The sequence below is a fragment of the Myotis nattereri genome, assembly GCF_964212035.1.
Source record: "Myotis nattereri genome assembly, chromosome: 5".
Classification (NCBI taxonomy): domain Eukaryota; kingdom Metazoa; phylum Chordata; class Mammalia; order Chiroptera; family Vespertilionidae; genus Myotis; species Myotis nattereri.
Genome location: NC_138080.1, coordinates 45,483,923 through 45,498,151, shown reverse-complemented (window position 1 = coordinate 45,498,151; position 14,229 = coordinate 45,483,923). Strand labels below are relative to the sequence as shown.

Below are 14,229 nucleotides of genomic sequence, written 5' to 3'. Positions count from 1 at the left end.
TGTGAATGAAAGCCAGCTCTGTAGCCAGAGCCTAAATTTTGAATCATAAGCTTAAGAATACTAAGTACTCAGAAAATCCATTACAGAGGTTAGCCTGTTAATTCACAATATACCTTTTTATACAAACTGGAAAGCATATAAAACTATTAGAATTATTATTTTGCCTATTTTTGAACATGCGTGGCATTACTCTGAATCTAAGTTCATTACGGGACATATCAATTTGCAATCTTGTTTTTAACATCATAACTAAATGATTTCATATATAAAATTAATTTTTAAGTTACAAAGAAGAAGATATTTGAGGGGGAAAAAAACAAACCTTTGAAATTTGGTCTTATCCTGGGATCATAACTGACCAGTAGCCTATTCAAGATATTGCTAGTGGAGTTGGCAGGGACTCGGGCAAGGTCCTCTGGTGACTGCTGGCTATAAGAGAAAAAAACAAAACAAAATCCTGATAAGTATTTAGAAATGGCAATCAATAGGAATGGGTCATTTTCCCAGAAGACTTGGCTTCTGGAGACAAATCTACAATTACAGTACGGAGTTTCCAAATACAAGTAAATGAAAAGTAGTAGACATTGTCAGTAGGCTGAAATATGTGTGCCATGAGAAATAAAACCAATAAAAAAGTACTTTAGCACTTATTTTTACCAAATGAATAAAACACTGTCCTAAATACTCCAACTTCCTTTTAGATAAAATTAAGCAGACATCTTACTTGTCCTTAAGCAAGCTTCAATCAAAATCTAGATGAGCACCAAACCAAGAGAGTGCAGACAATGAGATAACAGCAAAAGATATGTCATTTTTAATAATGTAGTATAATATGAACATTCTGCATAAGGGAGTATGTGGATACCGTAAGATGGCCACAAAGATAGTCTAAGAATTTTTTAAAATCATGCTGATATTTATAAAATTATATTGTCCAAGAAATACACAATGAATGTTCTCATCGAGTTAAATATGTCGGAAAGGGGTGTGAAAATAAATATACTGCAAAAGGAAACCTCCTTTAAAATGGAGTTGAAAAGCCCTGTAGGGGGAGCTCTCATGCAAGTACCACTTCTTGCAACGGACAAAACCAGCAAGGGAGGTCATTTTTCACTTAGGATTCTAGCTCCTGCTTTTATAAAAAGGAAGATCTCCTTGCCCCAGCAGCAACACATTAACCACCCCTTGCAGATCTATGAAAAACCACCACAACCTTGAACTCTTGTTCTCCAATGAACAACCCTCCCCAATTTCCTCCTAAAACCTAACAAAAGCTAACCTTCCCTTTGTCACTTTGGATTTGCCTATGGTTCACCTGAGCTTGCTTGTCCCAAATTGCAACTCTCTGCTATTCCCAAATAAACTCAATTTCCAATAAAATAACTCGCTGTTTTTATTTTTGAGGATGACAGTTCAAATTGGTCAGAGAAGGTCTCTGTTATCAGACCAGTTAAACAGGGAAAATACAGAGCTACAAGATACAACTATCTCTTTCTATTACATGTGTTTGCTGTCAATGACTAAAAAGAGGAAAAAAACTGCCATATTTTTCTATTCCAATTAACTTTGAAAAATGAATCGATTAAATTGGTAGTTGCTTGCCAATACTTTAAACACACACATTTCCTTGGAAACCAATGGAAAATGTTTGGTTATTATTTGTTTGGGTTTGTTTTAACACCCATGAACTCTGGTCATATAATCATTTTCCCAATACAAAAAAAAATCCATGAGAACCACAAGGAAGATTAAAACTATATTTGGAGCATCTAGCACTGTCCATTCATTATTGATATGGTAAAATGTCAATTTCATAAATGATATTCATTTATATGAATCAAACTTGGATGTACTGGCTGGGGCTTTGTTTTGAAAACGCAGCTCTTATCTATCAGGCAATTCTGTTCTGAGTTAATGATAATTATCATACAGTCTGCTGCAAAGATTCAACCACCAGAGGTAAGATGGGATCAATATTAAGAAATTCATGAAAAATCTAACAATAATATGAATTGATAAACCTTTTCCAAGTAGCTATCAGAGTCCAAAACATTTTTTTAAAAAGTGAAAATCAAATTAATTAAAACTCCCCAAATTGCAGGAGGTATAATACTTTAAAATTGTTTCTCATGGTCTTATTAGACCAAAGTTGCAGAGAGTTGGAACTGGTAATAAGATTTCACTTCACTGCAGGTGAAATTGTAACCTCTTTAAAGCCAACTGTCACCCTTATCAAAGAAAAAATCCTAAAGAGAATGAAGGCATGTGGGATATTTGTATGCAAATTAGTGTTCCAACTCACAAGATTTCTCATTCATAAGAAAATAATTGATCAATTACAAAATACTCATATTGGTTCAATTAAAGAGTGCTATTATTGTGCCTCTTGATATAAAATCTTTCATAAGTATCTTCCTTCTAAACAATGAAATGACCAGACAGCATAAAGACAGTCAACACTAGTTTTTGTAGTAGAGAACTTTCCAGCCTGATTTTTTTTCTTAGCTGTGAAGAGTGGCAGAATATGCCACCCTACAATAAATCCCTTTGTCATAAGGATTATTTTGAGCTAAAGACACTTGGAAAATAGCAAATAAAGGGAGAGGCCTTCTTTGAACTCTCCTTATCTGCCGATAAACAGATCCTCCAAAATGAATTCAATTATCATAGAACCCCTCCCCAGAAATTTCAACTAGGAAAGACTAACTTTTATCACAGGAGAGGAGAGTAGAAGTGGACAGCACACCAGACAAACTTTGTAATAAAGTATCATATTTTTCTATATTTTAAATGGCCAATTCATCTTTCCTATAAATCATTTATTCTCCCTTAGTGGCCTACATCCCCCACACTTCCCCCCCACACCCCCGTTAAGATGATATATAAGCCCAGTCGGCGTGGCTCAGTGGTTGAGCACTGACCGATGAACCAGGAGGTCATGGTTCAATTCCCATTCAGGGCATATGTCCGGGTTGTGGGCTCGATACCCAGTGTGGGGAGTGCAGGAGGCAGCTGGTCAATGATATTCTCTCATCGTTGATGTTTCTATCTCTCCCTCTTCCTACTTCTTTGAAATCAGTAAAAACATATTTAAAAAATAAAAATATATTTTAAAAAAAGATGATATGTAAGCTCTCAAATCTCACTATTTTTGGGGTATTCAATTTTTTTTATTGTAATGTCCCTGTGCATGTAATATTGAAAATTAAGTTTGAATACCTTTTCTCTTCTTAATCTGCCTATTTCCAGTTTACTTAATAGACCCAATTATAAGCTGTAAGCTGTGTCAAACTCATTTTCTAGCTATTCTAATTCACTAGCAAATTTTGTCCTTCCTTCATTCAAAGGCTCAGAATAAATCCCCCTTCCTGGAATATTGTAATTTCCACTTCTTATTGTATTAATCTAAACCCAAACCATCTTTCAAGATTGACTTTATAAAATCTTGTCTTCATCATCCCACCTTACTCTAATGAAGACAAACTGATAAATATACATTGCCAATTATTTTGTAGTTATTGATTTTAGCAAGAGGAATGGAGAGGAATAGAGATATAGAAACATCCATCAGCTGCCTCCCTTACACCCACTACTGGGGATCTAGCCCACAACCCATGCATGTGCACCGACCAGGAAGCTAACCAGGAACCTCTTGGTTCACGGGTTGGTGCTCAACCACTATAGCCAGGCTGTAGTTTTTCTTATCTACATGTATATTACCAATAAGACCAGATGCAGACAGTATAATACTTGAGGAAATAATGGCTTCTCATTTTTGTAATAACCCTATACAGCTTATATGGTATCAAAGACACATTGGGTTCAAGCCTTTTCATCTGCCAGGTCTTTAGGTAGGCTTTAGTCTCAAGATAGCTGCATGTGCTGTAGCAGTAGCAGTTACACTCATCATTTCCAGATGAGGAAGAGCATTTATTCCTGTGGTGTCCTCTTAGGAGAAAGGAATTTTTTTCTCTCTCTCAGAAGCTTTCTAGTTTTGGACATTGCTGAACCAATCACTGGCCAGGAGGAAGAAACAATCATGATTAGCTCAGATTATAGCCTGGTATGAAATAGATATTGGAGAATTAACCACCTTGTCCATTACACTCTTGTATTTGATAATCACAAATACTTGCTTAAATAAGAGAGATATCAGCCACGCAGAGAACCATTTATTCAGTGAAGTGAAAGAGAAAAGCCAGATTGGTAGGAAAGTGAGTGGTAGGTAAGTAAATGAAGCAATAGAGTATATGGTATATGTGGAAATGAAGACACAGTAAAATTAAGACAGTTTTCTAAAGTGGTAGAGTCAAGAATGAAACCTGCTAATCCAGATTTCTAGTTATCACTTGACAATAAGCCTGCCATCATGGAAAAGAAATACTATCTATCTTCTTATGATCATCCATCCATATATTGTTTTATATTGCTTTATTTAGGACAATAATCTATATTATATCACACTGTAAGTTCAATTAGTTTTACTAGCTTTTAAAATTATTAGTTCTAGAAAATCTGAATTTGACCTTTTCCAATTAACCAGTATCAATCTTCTATCTAGTTATCTCCAAATGCTTGTATTTTTCTCCAAAGCCAACAACAACAACAAAATCTTGCCTGGCTGGTGTTGGCCAGTGGTTGAGTGTCGATCTATGAACCAGGAGGTCAATGTTTGATTCCTAGTGAGGGCATATGTCTGGGTTGTGGGCCCAATCCCTAGTATGGGGTGTGCAGGAGGCCGCCAGTCAATGATTCTCTCTCATCATTGATGTTTCTATCTCTCTTTCCCCCTCCCTTCCTCTCTGAAATCAATAAAAATATATATCTTTAAAATCGTATGTGTTAAAATCAAAAAATGTTGGCTGACAAAAACAGCCTCTTGAATTGAAAAAAGGAACACATCACATATACTATAGCCCATTCTATTCTTATTTCATCACTATGTGTTCTCATGACTCTGATGCAGGTGCCTTGATACAAATATTTAGTCAACAGTTCACCCTTCCTTATATTAATATTTCAGAGGCATTTCAAAGTTTAAGAGAAATCTCATGTAGTTTATATTCACATGCATAAATTTAGGGATTTTCATACCCTAAAAATCAATAGTCAATACTAAAATAACTTTAAAGTCATCTCTAAACATTAAAAAAAAAAAACATTTTAAGTGCCTAGATACCTATGCCACTTTCTTCCAAAGAGCTAAAACAATCTGCATGTAGCATATTTTCCTAAGTCTGTACTTGCCTATATATAACCTTATAATCTGGAAATGGAACAGTACTATTTATACAAAATAAGCACAAATAATAAGAGTTAAATGATGTTAACAAGGTCACACACTTAATGCCTTTCACTATTAGTCTCCATATTCTGAATCTCAATCTAATGTTTTATCCATCTGACTATGCTATTTTGTTTTATTTCAAGAAATCTATCAACAATTATGATATTATTGCAAAACAGGATTGATTTCATGAAAATGTGATATTAATTTAAGAAAATAACTTACTCTATTCAGGCAACATGATCAAATGACAAGAAAAAATAATATTTTATATCAAAAGCTTTTTTTACAACCAGTCTTCTTTTGTTCGCTTGCCTAAACTTCAACCAATGTCGTTACTAATATGCAAAGTTATGCAAGGAATGTATCAGGCTATATAGCTGTATGATGTAATGTTTTCCAGCGCTAAAGGAAAAATCCAGAAATTTCTTTGCAAAAGGGAAAAGCTCAGCTTTCCATTAACTGTAGGACATTCATATTTTTACATGACCCTTTAGTGACCACACTGCACAGTGCCATTTCAGAAATGGTGTGTATGAGTATATTGTCTTAATCTCATCCCTCAAACCAGGAATTTGAGCCCAACGGGATTGCTTTGTTTTTCCAAGAGTTATAAATACCACAGCAATGGGCAAAGATCTCAGGCCTGGATTCGGTATGGCCTATGTCAGCATGTGTAAACTGGGCCTGAGGCCCTGTAAAGCTTTTGGCTGTACATGAACTAAATAAAAGAAGCATAAAGCAGCAAGGAAGAGCAAGGTTGTCAAATGTGTGGGCTGTATTATTCTTCCTCTTTACTCCAGGGCAGGAGTTCTTTACCTCCTTTTTAGGTTACAGACAAAACTATGAATCTGATAAAAGCGATGTCCTTCCCTGAAAAATACATGCAAAGTTTGCAATGCTGAGGTTACCGGACCTGTGGGCCATAAGCTGAGAAACAACTCCTTCATGGAAACAAATTCTGGTATCCTCATCTAGTTGGTGATGTAAAAAATAAAATCAGGTATCTTGTAGTGACAGAAGTAAGATAAGGGGGAAAAAAAAACAGATGAGAATATGCAGAAGCCAACTGAAAGAGCTCCCAATGGCCAAATCTATAATGATTTGAGCAATAAAATAAAGTAATATTGGGTTATATTCTAAACTATAAAATAAAATCCAAGAATACATATGGAAATATGCTTCCCCAAAACACATACCCTGTGCTAATTATGAGAAAAACATCAGACAAATCCCAATTGAGTGGCATTTTACAAAACACCTGACTAGTACACCTCAACGCTGTCATGGTCATGAAAAACAAGAAAGTCAGAGAAACTTCACAGCTGAGAGGAGACTAAGGAGGCGTGAAGACCAATATAATGTAATATCCTGAATGGGAATCTGTAACAGAAAAAGGACATTCGGTAAAAACTAAGGAAATCTCAATAAGATACGAATTTTAGTTAATAATAATGTGTCAATATTGGTTCTTCAACTGTAAAAATGTACCACACTAATATAAAATATTAATAATAGGGAAAACTAAATGCAGGGTTATTTGTGAATTCTGTAGTCTTTGGGCAATTTTTCTATAAATCTAAAACTGTTCTAAAGTAAAAAAAATGTATTTAGGGAGGGGGGGAGAGCCAACAGCCAAGGCCTTAACAGACCCCTCAGCAAAGAAGATGCACAGATGGAAAAATAAACATATGAAAGATGTTCCAGGTTATAGGACACCAGGCTAAGCAAATTAAAGAACAATGATGTACTACCCCACACCTATTAGAATGACAAAAATCCAGAACATTAACACTAAATACAAGTGAGAATCTGGACCAACAGGAACTCTCATTCATTGCTGATGGGAATGCAAAATGGTACAGCCGCTCTGGATGACCATGTGGTGATTTCATACAAAACTACACATACTCTTCACCATCGCATCCAGCAATCTTGCTCCTTAGAGATGAAAACAATGTTCACACAAAAAGCCTGTACACAAATATTTATAACAGATTTATTGGTATTTGTCAAAACCTGGAAGAAACCAAGAAATCCTTAAATAGATGAATGGCTAAACAAACTGTGGTGCATCCAGACAATGGAATATTATTCAGCACAAAAAAGGAATGCGCGATCAAGCCATGAAAAGACATGGTGAAACAGAAACGCATATTACTAAGTGAAAGAAGCCAATCTGGAAAGACTATATACTATATGATTCCAACCATATGACATTCTGGAAAATGCAAAACTGCAGACAGTGAAAAGATCAGTAGTTGCCAGGGGTTGGTTGGAGGAGGGGAAGAAAGATGACTAGGCAGAGCACAGAGATTTTTAGGGCAGTGAAACTACCCTTCTAGATAATCAGACAGACAGACATATAGAGCTAAACATTTTATATGCTCAGGTAAGAAACTAAGTCAATAGTTATTTTTGAATCCAGATAATTAAGGGGTTATTTGTTTTGTATTTCCCTAACATATTACTACCTCTCTTGACAGCTTCTGTATTTTTCCATTCTGTTTTCACACATTAAATTGTGAACAGAGGTTTATGACTATAGCAAGTGATACCTTTTACATGATTAGTTGAGTTTAATTAGTTTATAATTTATTTGAAAAGAATGTGCTTACAAATAAATGTGGATGTGTGTGGCAAAGTCTGGCATGTTATTATAGGCCAAGAATCATAATTAAGAACAGTTTTCCACAACATTTATTTCATTTATCTCCCCAGTGGGCTTCAGGAACTTTTGGATCCTGTAGAAACATTTTCAAATCTTGTCTAACTTCAATTATGCACTTACATCATCCATGGCTAAAAAAAAAATGTTTTTCACAAAGTAGAAACATCTATTTGGAGAGATGCTGGGTTTTAGAGACTAGCAATTTCCAAATCCCATCAAAGGCTATGGTCTTATTAACTTCATATCACATGTGAGATTACTTGTCCTGTGAATACTATAAGTATTTTCTATTTATATGGTATGATTCTCAAACAGTGTAAAACACTATACACTCTCATTACTTCTCATTGGTTTGTTAATTTGATACAAAACTCATGTCATAAATAATTAAGTGCAAACCTCAATCTAAACCAAATGTTTACTGTGCAATTGCTTTCTGTGCTTTGCAGAAATAGTATTATATCCTGACCCAGCAAATAAAAATCCGCAGTAACACCTCTAACTCTGCTCTAACTGCAGCTGGAAAAGTACTTATCTTTTCTCAATTTTCCATGCGTAGCACAGATATAAAATGTTTCTCTTCTGGCTTAATAGAACTGGTAATAAGATAAACCCACACTAATGCACATAATAAAGTTAAGTGTGGGAATAATTGAAGAAACACCTGTCTAACAGTCTACAGACTGGTTGGTGTTCTATCCCAGACAGACTGTAAGATTCCCATGTGGTACTGGGCAATTCACTTGCCCTCTCTGAGCCTCAGTATCCTCACCTTTACATCAAAGGTTTAAATGAGGGGATCTCTATGACCCCATTCAATAATCTGGATCTACCTGTTGTGGATGCCGTGGTGCTGCAACCCCAATGGTCCCTTCAAAACTAAGACTGCTGCCAGGAATGCTGGCTGCTTAGGAGTTGGAGCTGCGTCTCTTCTGGAGTAACTTTCAGCTGAAGAGAGGTGTCTTACCCATATTCAAAAACTTTGTCATGGGGATGCCAGGGAACCTTTCTACTAATAGCGACAACTTGAGAGGGTCTCCCAGCTTCAGAGTGCCCTAGGGCAGTGGTCGGCAAACTGCGGCTCGGCAAACCACAGCTCGTGAGCCACATGCGGCTCTTTGGCCCCTTGAGTGTGGTGGTATTTTGTGGAAGACCCACACTCAAGGGGCCAAAAAGCTGCATGTGGCTTGTGAGCCACGGTCTGCCAACCATGGCCCTAGGGCATTGACTGATGCTTAGGTGCAGCTGTATTGTTCCTGGGTTTGAATCCCCTTTCTTCACCCACATAAGTGTTGTTCCAAAAGCAATTGCTCTCTGCCTGTAGATCTTCATCTCAGAATCTGTCTTTGAGAGAACTCAATCTACAACATCAGCTAAATAATGTGTCCTTAAAAAACAACATCTTATACAGCTATCAGTATGTAGCATTTCTCTTTTACTTTAGTCATTCCTGAATTCACTTAACAAAGTTCTTGAGCTTTTATATATGCCATACGAGGTACCAGATGCTGGTTATGCATTTAAAAATCTAACATAAATGTTGATTATCCTATCTAATAAAGAGAGAATATGCAAATTGACTGTCACTCCATCACAAAGGTGGCGGTGCCCAGTCCCCTCAACCCCGCAGGAGTCACCCAGTCCTTTCAGCCCCGCCGGGGGGTGGGGTGGTGGTGGCAGGCATGCAGTGCGGCTAGACCCGCCCTCAGCCCCCCAGGGCCACCTGAGTTTCAGGTAACCAGGGCTGTCCGAGGCTTGTGCTGCTGGCAGTGGCAGCAGCAGGGGTGTGATGGGGGCGTCGCCTTCCCCTGATCGCCAGGTCGCCTCCTGCCCCTGAGGGCTCCCGGACTGTGAGAGGGGGCAGGCCAGGCTGAGGGACGCTCCCTCCAGTGCATGAATTTTCATGCACCAGGCCTCTAGTTCTGATATAAAAGTGGTCTTCAAAACTGTGGGTTCAGATTAATCTGTCTAGTGATTCTTGGCTTTGGCTGGCCTTGAATTCACCTAAGAAGCTCTGCAAACTTCTGATGCCAAGAAGTTTTCTGATGCTCACCCTGCCCTCCAGATTTAATTAGTTTAAGTTGTTTAGCTCAGGCATCAGAATATTAAAAGCTCCTCAGATTATTCCAGTGATCAGATAGTCACTTGCTAGAAGAGAGAAATTACAGTGATAAAAGAACATGGAATTAAAACATGAGCAGATGGAGGAAAAAATAAGCTGACAATTATGACAAAGAATAAACTGCCTAAGAGGAAGGAGGAAATCCATATGTGAGTGTCAACAGAACTCCAGGAAAAAGGATATTCTATGGGAGGGTTGGTTAACAGGACAAAATGTCATAGTGAGGTTGTGATAAGGACTGAAAACTCTCTGTGTGGGGTTTAGCAAAAAGGAGAGCTGTTTTCAGCTGAGAAAGAGATTGAACCCAGAGAGATGGGTGTGGATAGAACAGAGATCAGTAGGAAAGGAAACTGAATGAGAGAGTACACCTATTGAAAAGTTTGACTGGGAGCGACTTTAACAAGATGGAATAGGAAGCCTGGACCCTCCTTTCCCCCATGGACACAGCATTCCCTTTGTCAGAAGTCCAGGAAGAGGCTTCTACACCCAACTAGCTGCAATGAAACTAGGAGGGAAAGTGGGGACACACTCTTACCATAAACCGCACCCCAGAGCAGCATAATGGAATAACATCCAGAGCTCCCAGCTTCTCCTTGAGCAGGAAAAGGTCTTACCCCACATGTAACATCCCAGCTTTCCTAGATGCTACCCTAGATACTGGGTTCTATTTCCCCTATCCCAGAGCAACAATGGGGCCCAGTATATGCCAGTCCTCTGGGGACTACAGAGAACCAAGCTGTTATTGGAATAAGCAGAGTTCACCATAGCTCCACCCCGCCCCCTCAGTGCATTATAATTGGACTGTAAAACCCAGTTCTCCCTGTATCTGCACCGGCCATGGTCATAAGATTAATAATAGCCACTCACATGTGGAAACAGCCTACAAGTCCATTAACAGATAACTGGCTTTAAAAAAAAACATGGTATATGCATACAATGGAGTTGTATTTACCCTTAAAAAAAGGAAATCTTGCCATATGCAACATAATGGATAAACCCTGAGGACCTTATGCTAAGTAAAATAAATCAGTCACAGAAGCACACATATTGCATATCCTACTTATATGAAGAGCCTAAAATAGTCAAACTCAGAGAAGCAGAGAATACAATGGTGGTTGATGGAGTGAGGAGGCCATGGGGAATTGCTAATTAACAAGTAAAATTTCACTGATGCAAAGATGAATAAGTTCAAGATTTTCTGTACAATATTGTACCTACAGAAAAAAACACTGTAATATCTAATAAAAAAAATCTGTGAAGAGGGCAGATCTCATGTCAAGTATTCATACCACAATAAAATGTTTAAATTTAAAAAACAACATGCAGTGACAACACTCAAAAAAGAAAAGTCATACTGTATGTATACATACAGTGAGTTTTAAGTGAAGTTATAGCTCAATTTCATTTAGGAAAAAACACAGTTAAATTAGTTTGCTGCTTTTTTTTGGGGGGGGGAGGGCTGTTTCCTTGAACTATTTACAAAGCTATTGTTTGGAAACAAAACTTAATTTCTTGGCTTTCTCCTAAGGAGAATCTGGCACACGAAGAGATAAGTAAACACCAGCAGGACAAATTGGCATTGGATACAGCTCCGAAATACTTAAACTTTAAATATTAATAAAATAAAATTTTACCCCCTTAACATGAAAACTCTAGCAAGGAAAAAGAATGGCTACAGACAGGTGGGTTTCAGAGACATACTGCATTTTTCTATACTGTAGTCCATAATGTAAAACTTGAGTGGATTATAAAAGATGCAGTTGAGTGAGAAAAAGTTAATCCCAATTTCAGATCCTCCCCTCCCCCAAAATAGGAGTCAATGAGATCTAAATGATGGATGAAAAAAAACAGCCTTAGAAGCAGGAGAGCTCACTCATTCACTCTAGGGAGGAAATGGAATAGAGGGAGATGGCACTATGGGCAGGATCATATGCCCCCATGGAAAATTGAGTCAGACAGTTTCCCTGTCCTCCTTAAAAGTGTCAAGCTAACAATCCAGAACAAGTTTCTTGTATAGCTGCCAAAATGTAAGAGTTCTTACATGAACACCTAGAAAATAAAATATACTGCACCATATTTTAAAACAAATCAGAACCTTAAAGGCACCCAGAAACAAATGTGACTAATTTTAAAATCTATTTGCAAAGGTATGATGATATCATATCCAGTACTTACCAAATGATGGACATGACTGATAACTTCTATCACCTGTATTTTGTTGGCATTCTTTTTCAGGGGGAAAAAGAGGTTCCTTGAATGTGAATTTTCAAGAGTTGAAACTATTTCCCCCTCACAAAATTCATACTTAACTAGAACTACAAATTCTGAATATACTACACATGTAGTATTCCATAAATATTCAATGAGTCATTCAGCAAATATTTATTTAACAAGTGCCTGCCATCGCCAGGCTTTTTTTTTTTTTTTTTTTTTTTTTTAAGGTCCTGGGAAAATACCAGCAAATAAAACACAAAAACACTTACATCCGATGGAGCTCAACCTCTGGTTCATGGAGTAATTGGCCACAGGATAAGAATAAAAAATAAAAAAAATCCCTAGTTCCCATTCCTTAAAGAATTCTACTCAGTGCAATGGTTTGTATTTGATATGGTGTTTTTGTTTGTTTTTTTTTTTTTAAAAAAAAAAAAAACAACACAAAACTATTATCCCAGGGCTAGCCACATTTATGAAAATGTGGTTATTCCAATGTCATGGTAAATATCTTCATTCCTAATGAGTTTGTTTGCTTTGCCTTTTTTCCCATGTGTGGTTGTTTTCCTTGTTTACTGTTTAACTTAATGTTTGAATACAAATTAGAAACAAAATTGAGTCTATTTTATGAAAAGTTGACATAAGTGAAGCCATTTTAAAATAGACCTAGAAGAGCCATTCCAGAGGAAGTTCTTACAAGTCTTGCTCCATGAACCTTTGGTATGGTTGAACTAAGTGAAGTGACCTTTGCACTGGGCCAAGGCAACATTGTCGTATAAAGAATTATTTGTAAAACTAGCAGGAAAGCAGGCATCCCAACCACAAGAACTGTTGATTATGGACATTCTCTCTGAAGATAGAATCAGTAACCAGTCACATATAGCTAAAAAGTAACTCAGTGTGTGAACACCAATGGAAATTTCTTTCCTCTACTCATGCAATTGTTTCTTTTCATTTTCTCACAAAAAGTCCTTTCCTCTGTAATCAGAACACAATTTTGGTTTCTGCTTAAATCTATGCCCCCGAGTTGCACTTTTGTGACCTCAAATAAACAATGGTGCCTCTCACTTTGGCTTCTTATTTTAGGTTAACAAAACAATGTCAATAAAAATCCCAGCATTTTGTGTCTATACATATGCAAGTAGAATAGCTGATTCTAAAATTCATAAGGAAACACAAAGGACCTAAAATGGCCACAGTACATCTAGAGAACAAAGCTAGAGGACATGCAGGCATTCTGCTATAGTAATTAGAAAGTGTGTTACTGACACAAGGTGCATAGTAATAAACCAGTGGGACAGGATGGAGAAACAAGCAACTGGTTTACAACAAAGATACAACTGCATTGAAAGACACAATGGCCTTTCAATCAATGTGCTGCTTTTAAAAATGAGTCCTGACCCTATCCCACATCATACACACACAAAAAATTGAAATGGATTACAGAACTGAATGTGAAACTAAAGACAATAAAGCATCTAAGGGGGAAAAAAGCAGATTATCTTCATGACCCTGGAGTAGAGAGCTATTTCTTAAATAAAACACAAAAGCATTAAAAAAGATTAATAAATCAAATCAGACTCAGACTTCATTAAAAATAAGTACTTTAGTTCATCAAAAGACACTGTTAAGTAAGTTAAAACGCATACCAAAAATTGGAAAGAGAGCTGTAGTATATATATATCTGACAAAGAACTCTCTCATGAATGTATAAATAACTTCTACATATCAATAATAAAAAATGGGCAGATTTTTTAAAAGGTGGGAAAACAACTTTAAAAAGTGAGCATTTTGCAAAAAGATTTATAACTAAAAGTCCCATATACTTAAGAAAAGGTGCTCAGAAACATTAATCATCAGGCAAATGCAAATTAAAATCACAATGTGATATCTTGTACCCATATCAGATAGCTAAAATTCAAATGATTGCTGATAATA

At 36.8% G+C, this 14,229-nt stretch overlaps 1 protein-coding gene across 2 annotated transcripts in view; it reads right to left on the bottom strand.

Annotated features, from left to right (window-relative positions):
• The window catches only part of GLRB (glycine receptor beta), a 52,099-nt gene that overhangs the window by 34,914 nt on the left and 2,956 nt on the right, over nucleotides 1-14,229 (bottom strand). For both annotated transcript variants that reach the window (XM_081092242.1, XM_081092241.1), the window contains exon 3: nucleotides 323-429. Coding sequence is in view for 1 of the 2 variants with exons in the window: in XM_081092241.1 (XP_080948367.1) it covers nucleotides 323-429 (107 nt within the window). In the remaining variant the exon portion in view is untranslated. The remainder of the gene's footprint in view (nucleotides 1-322; nucleotides 430-14,229) is intronic.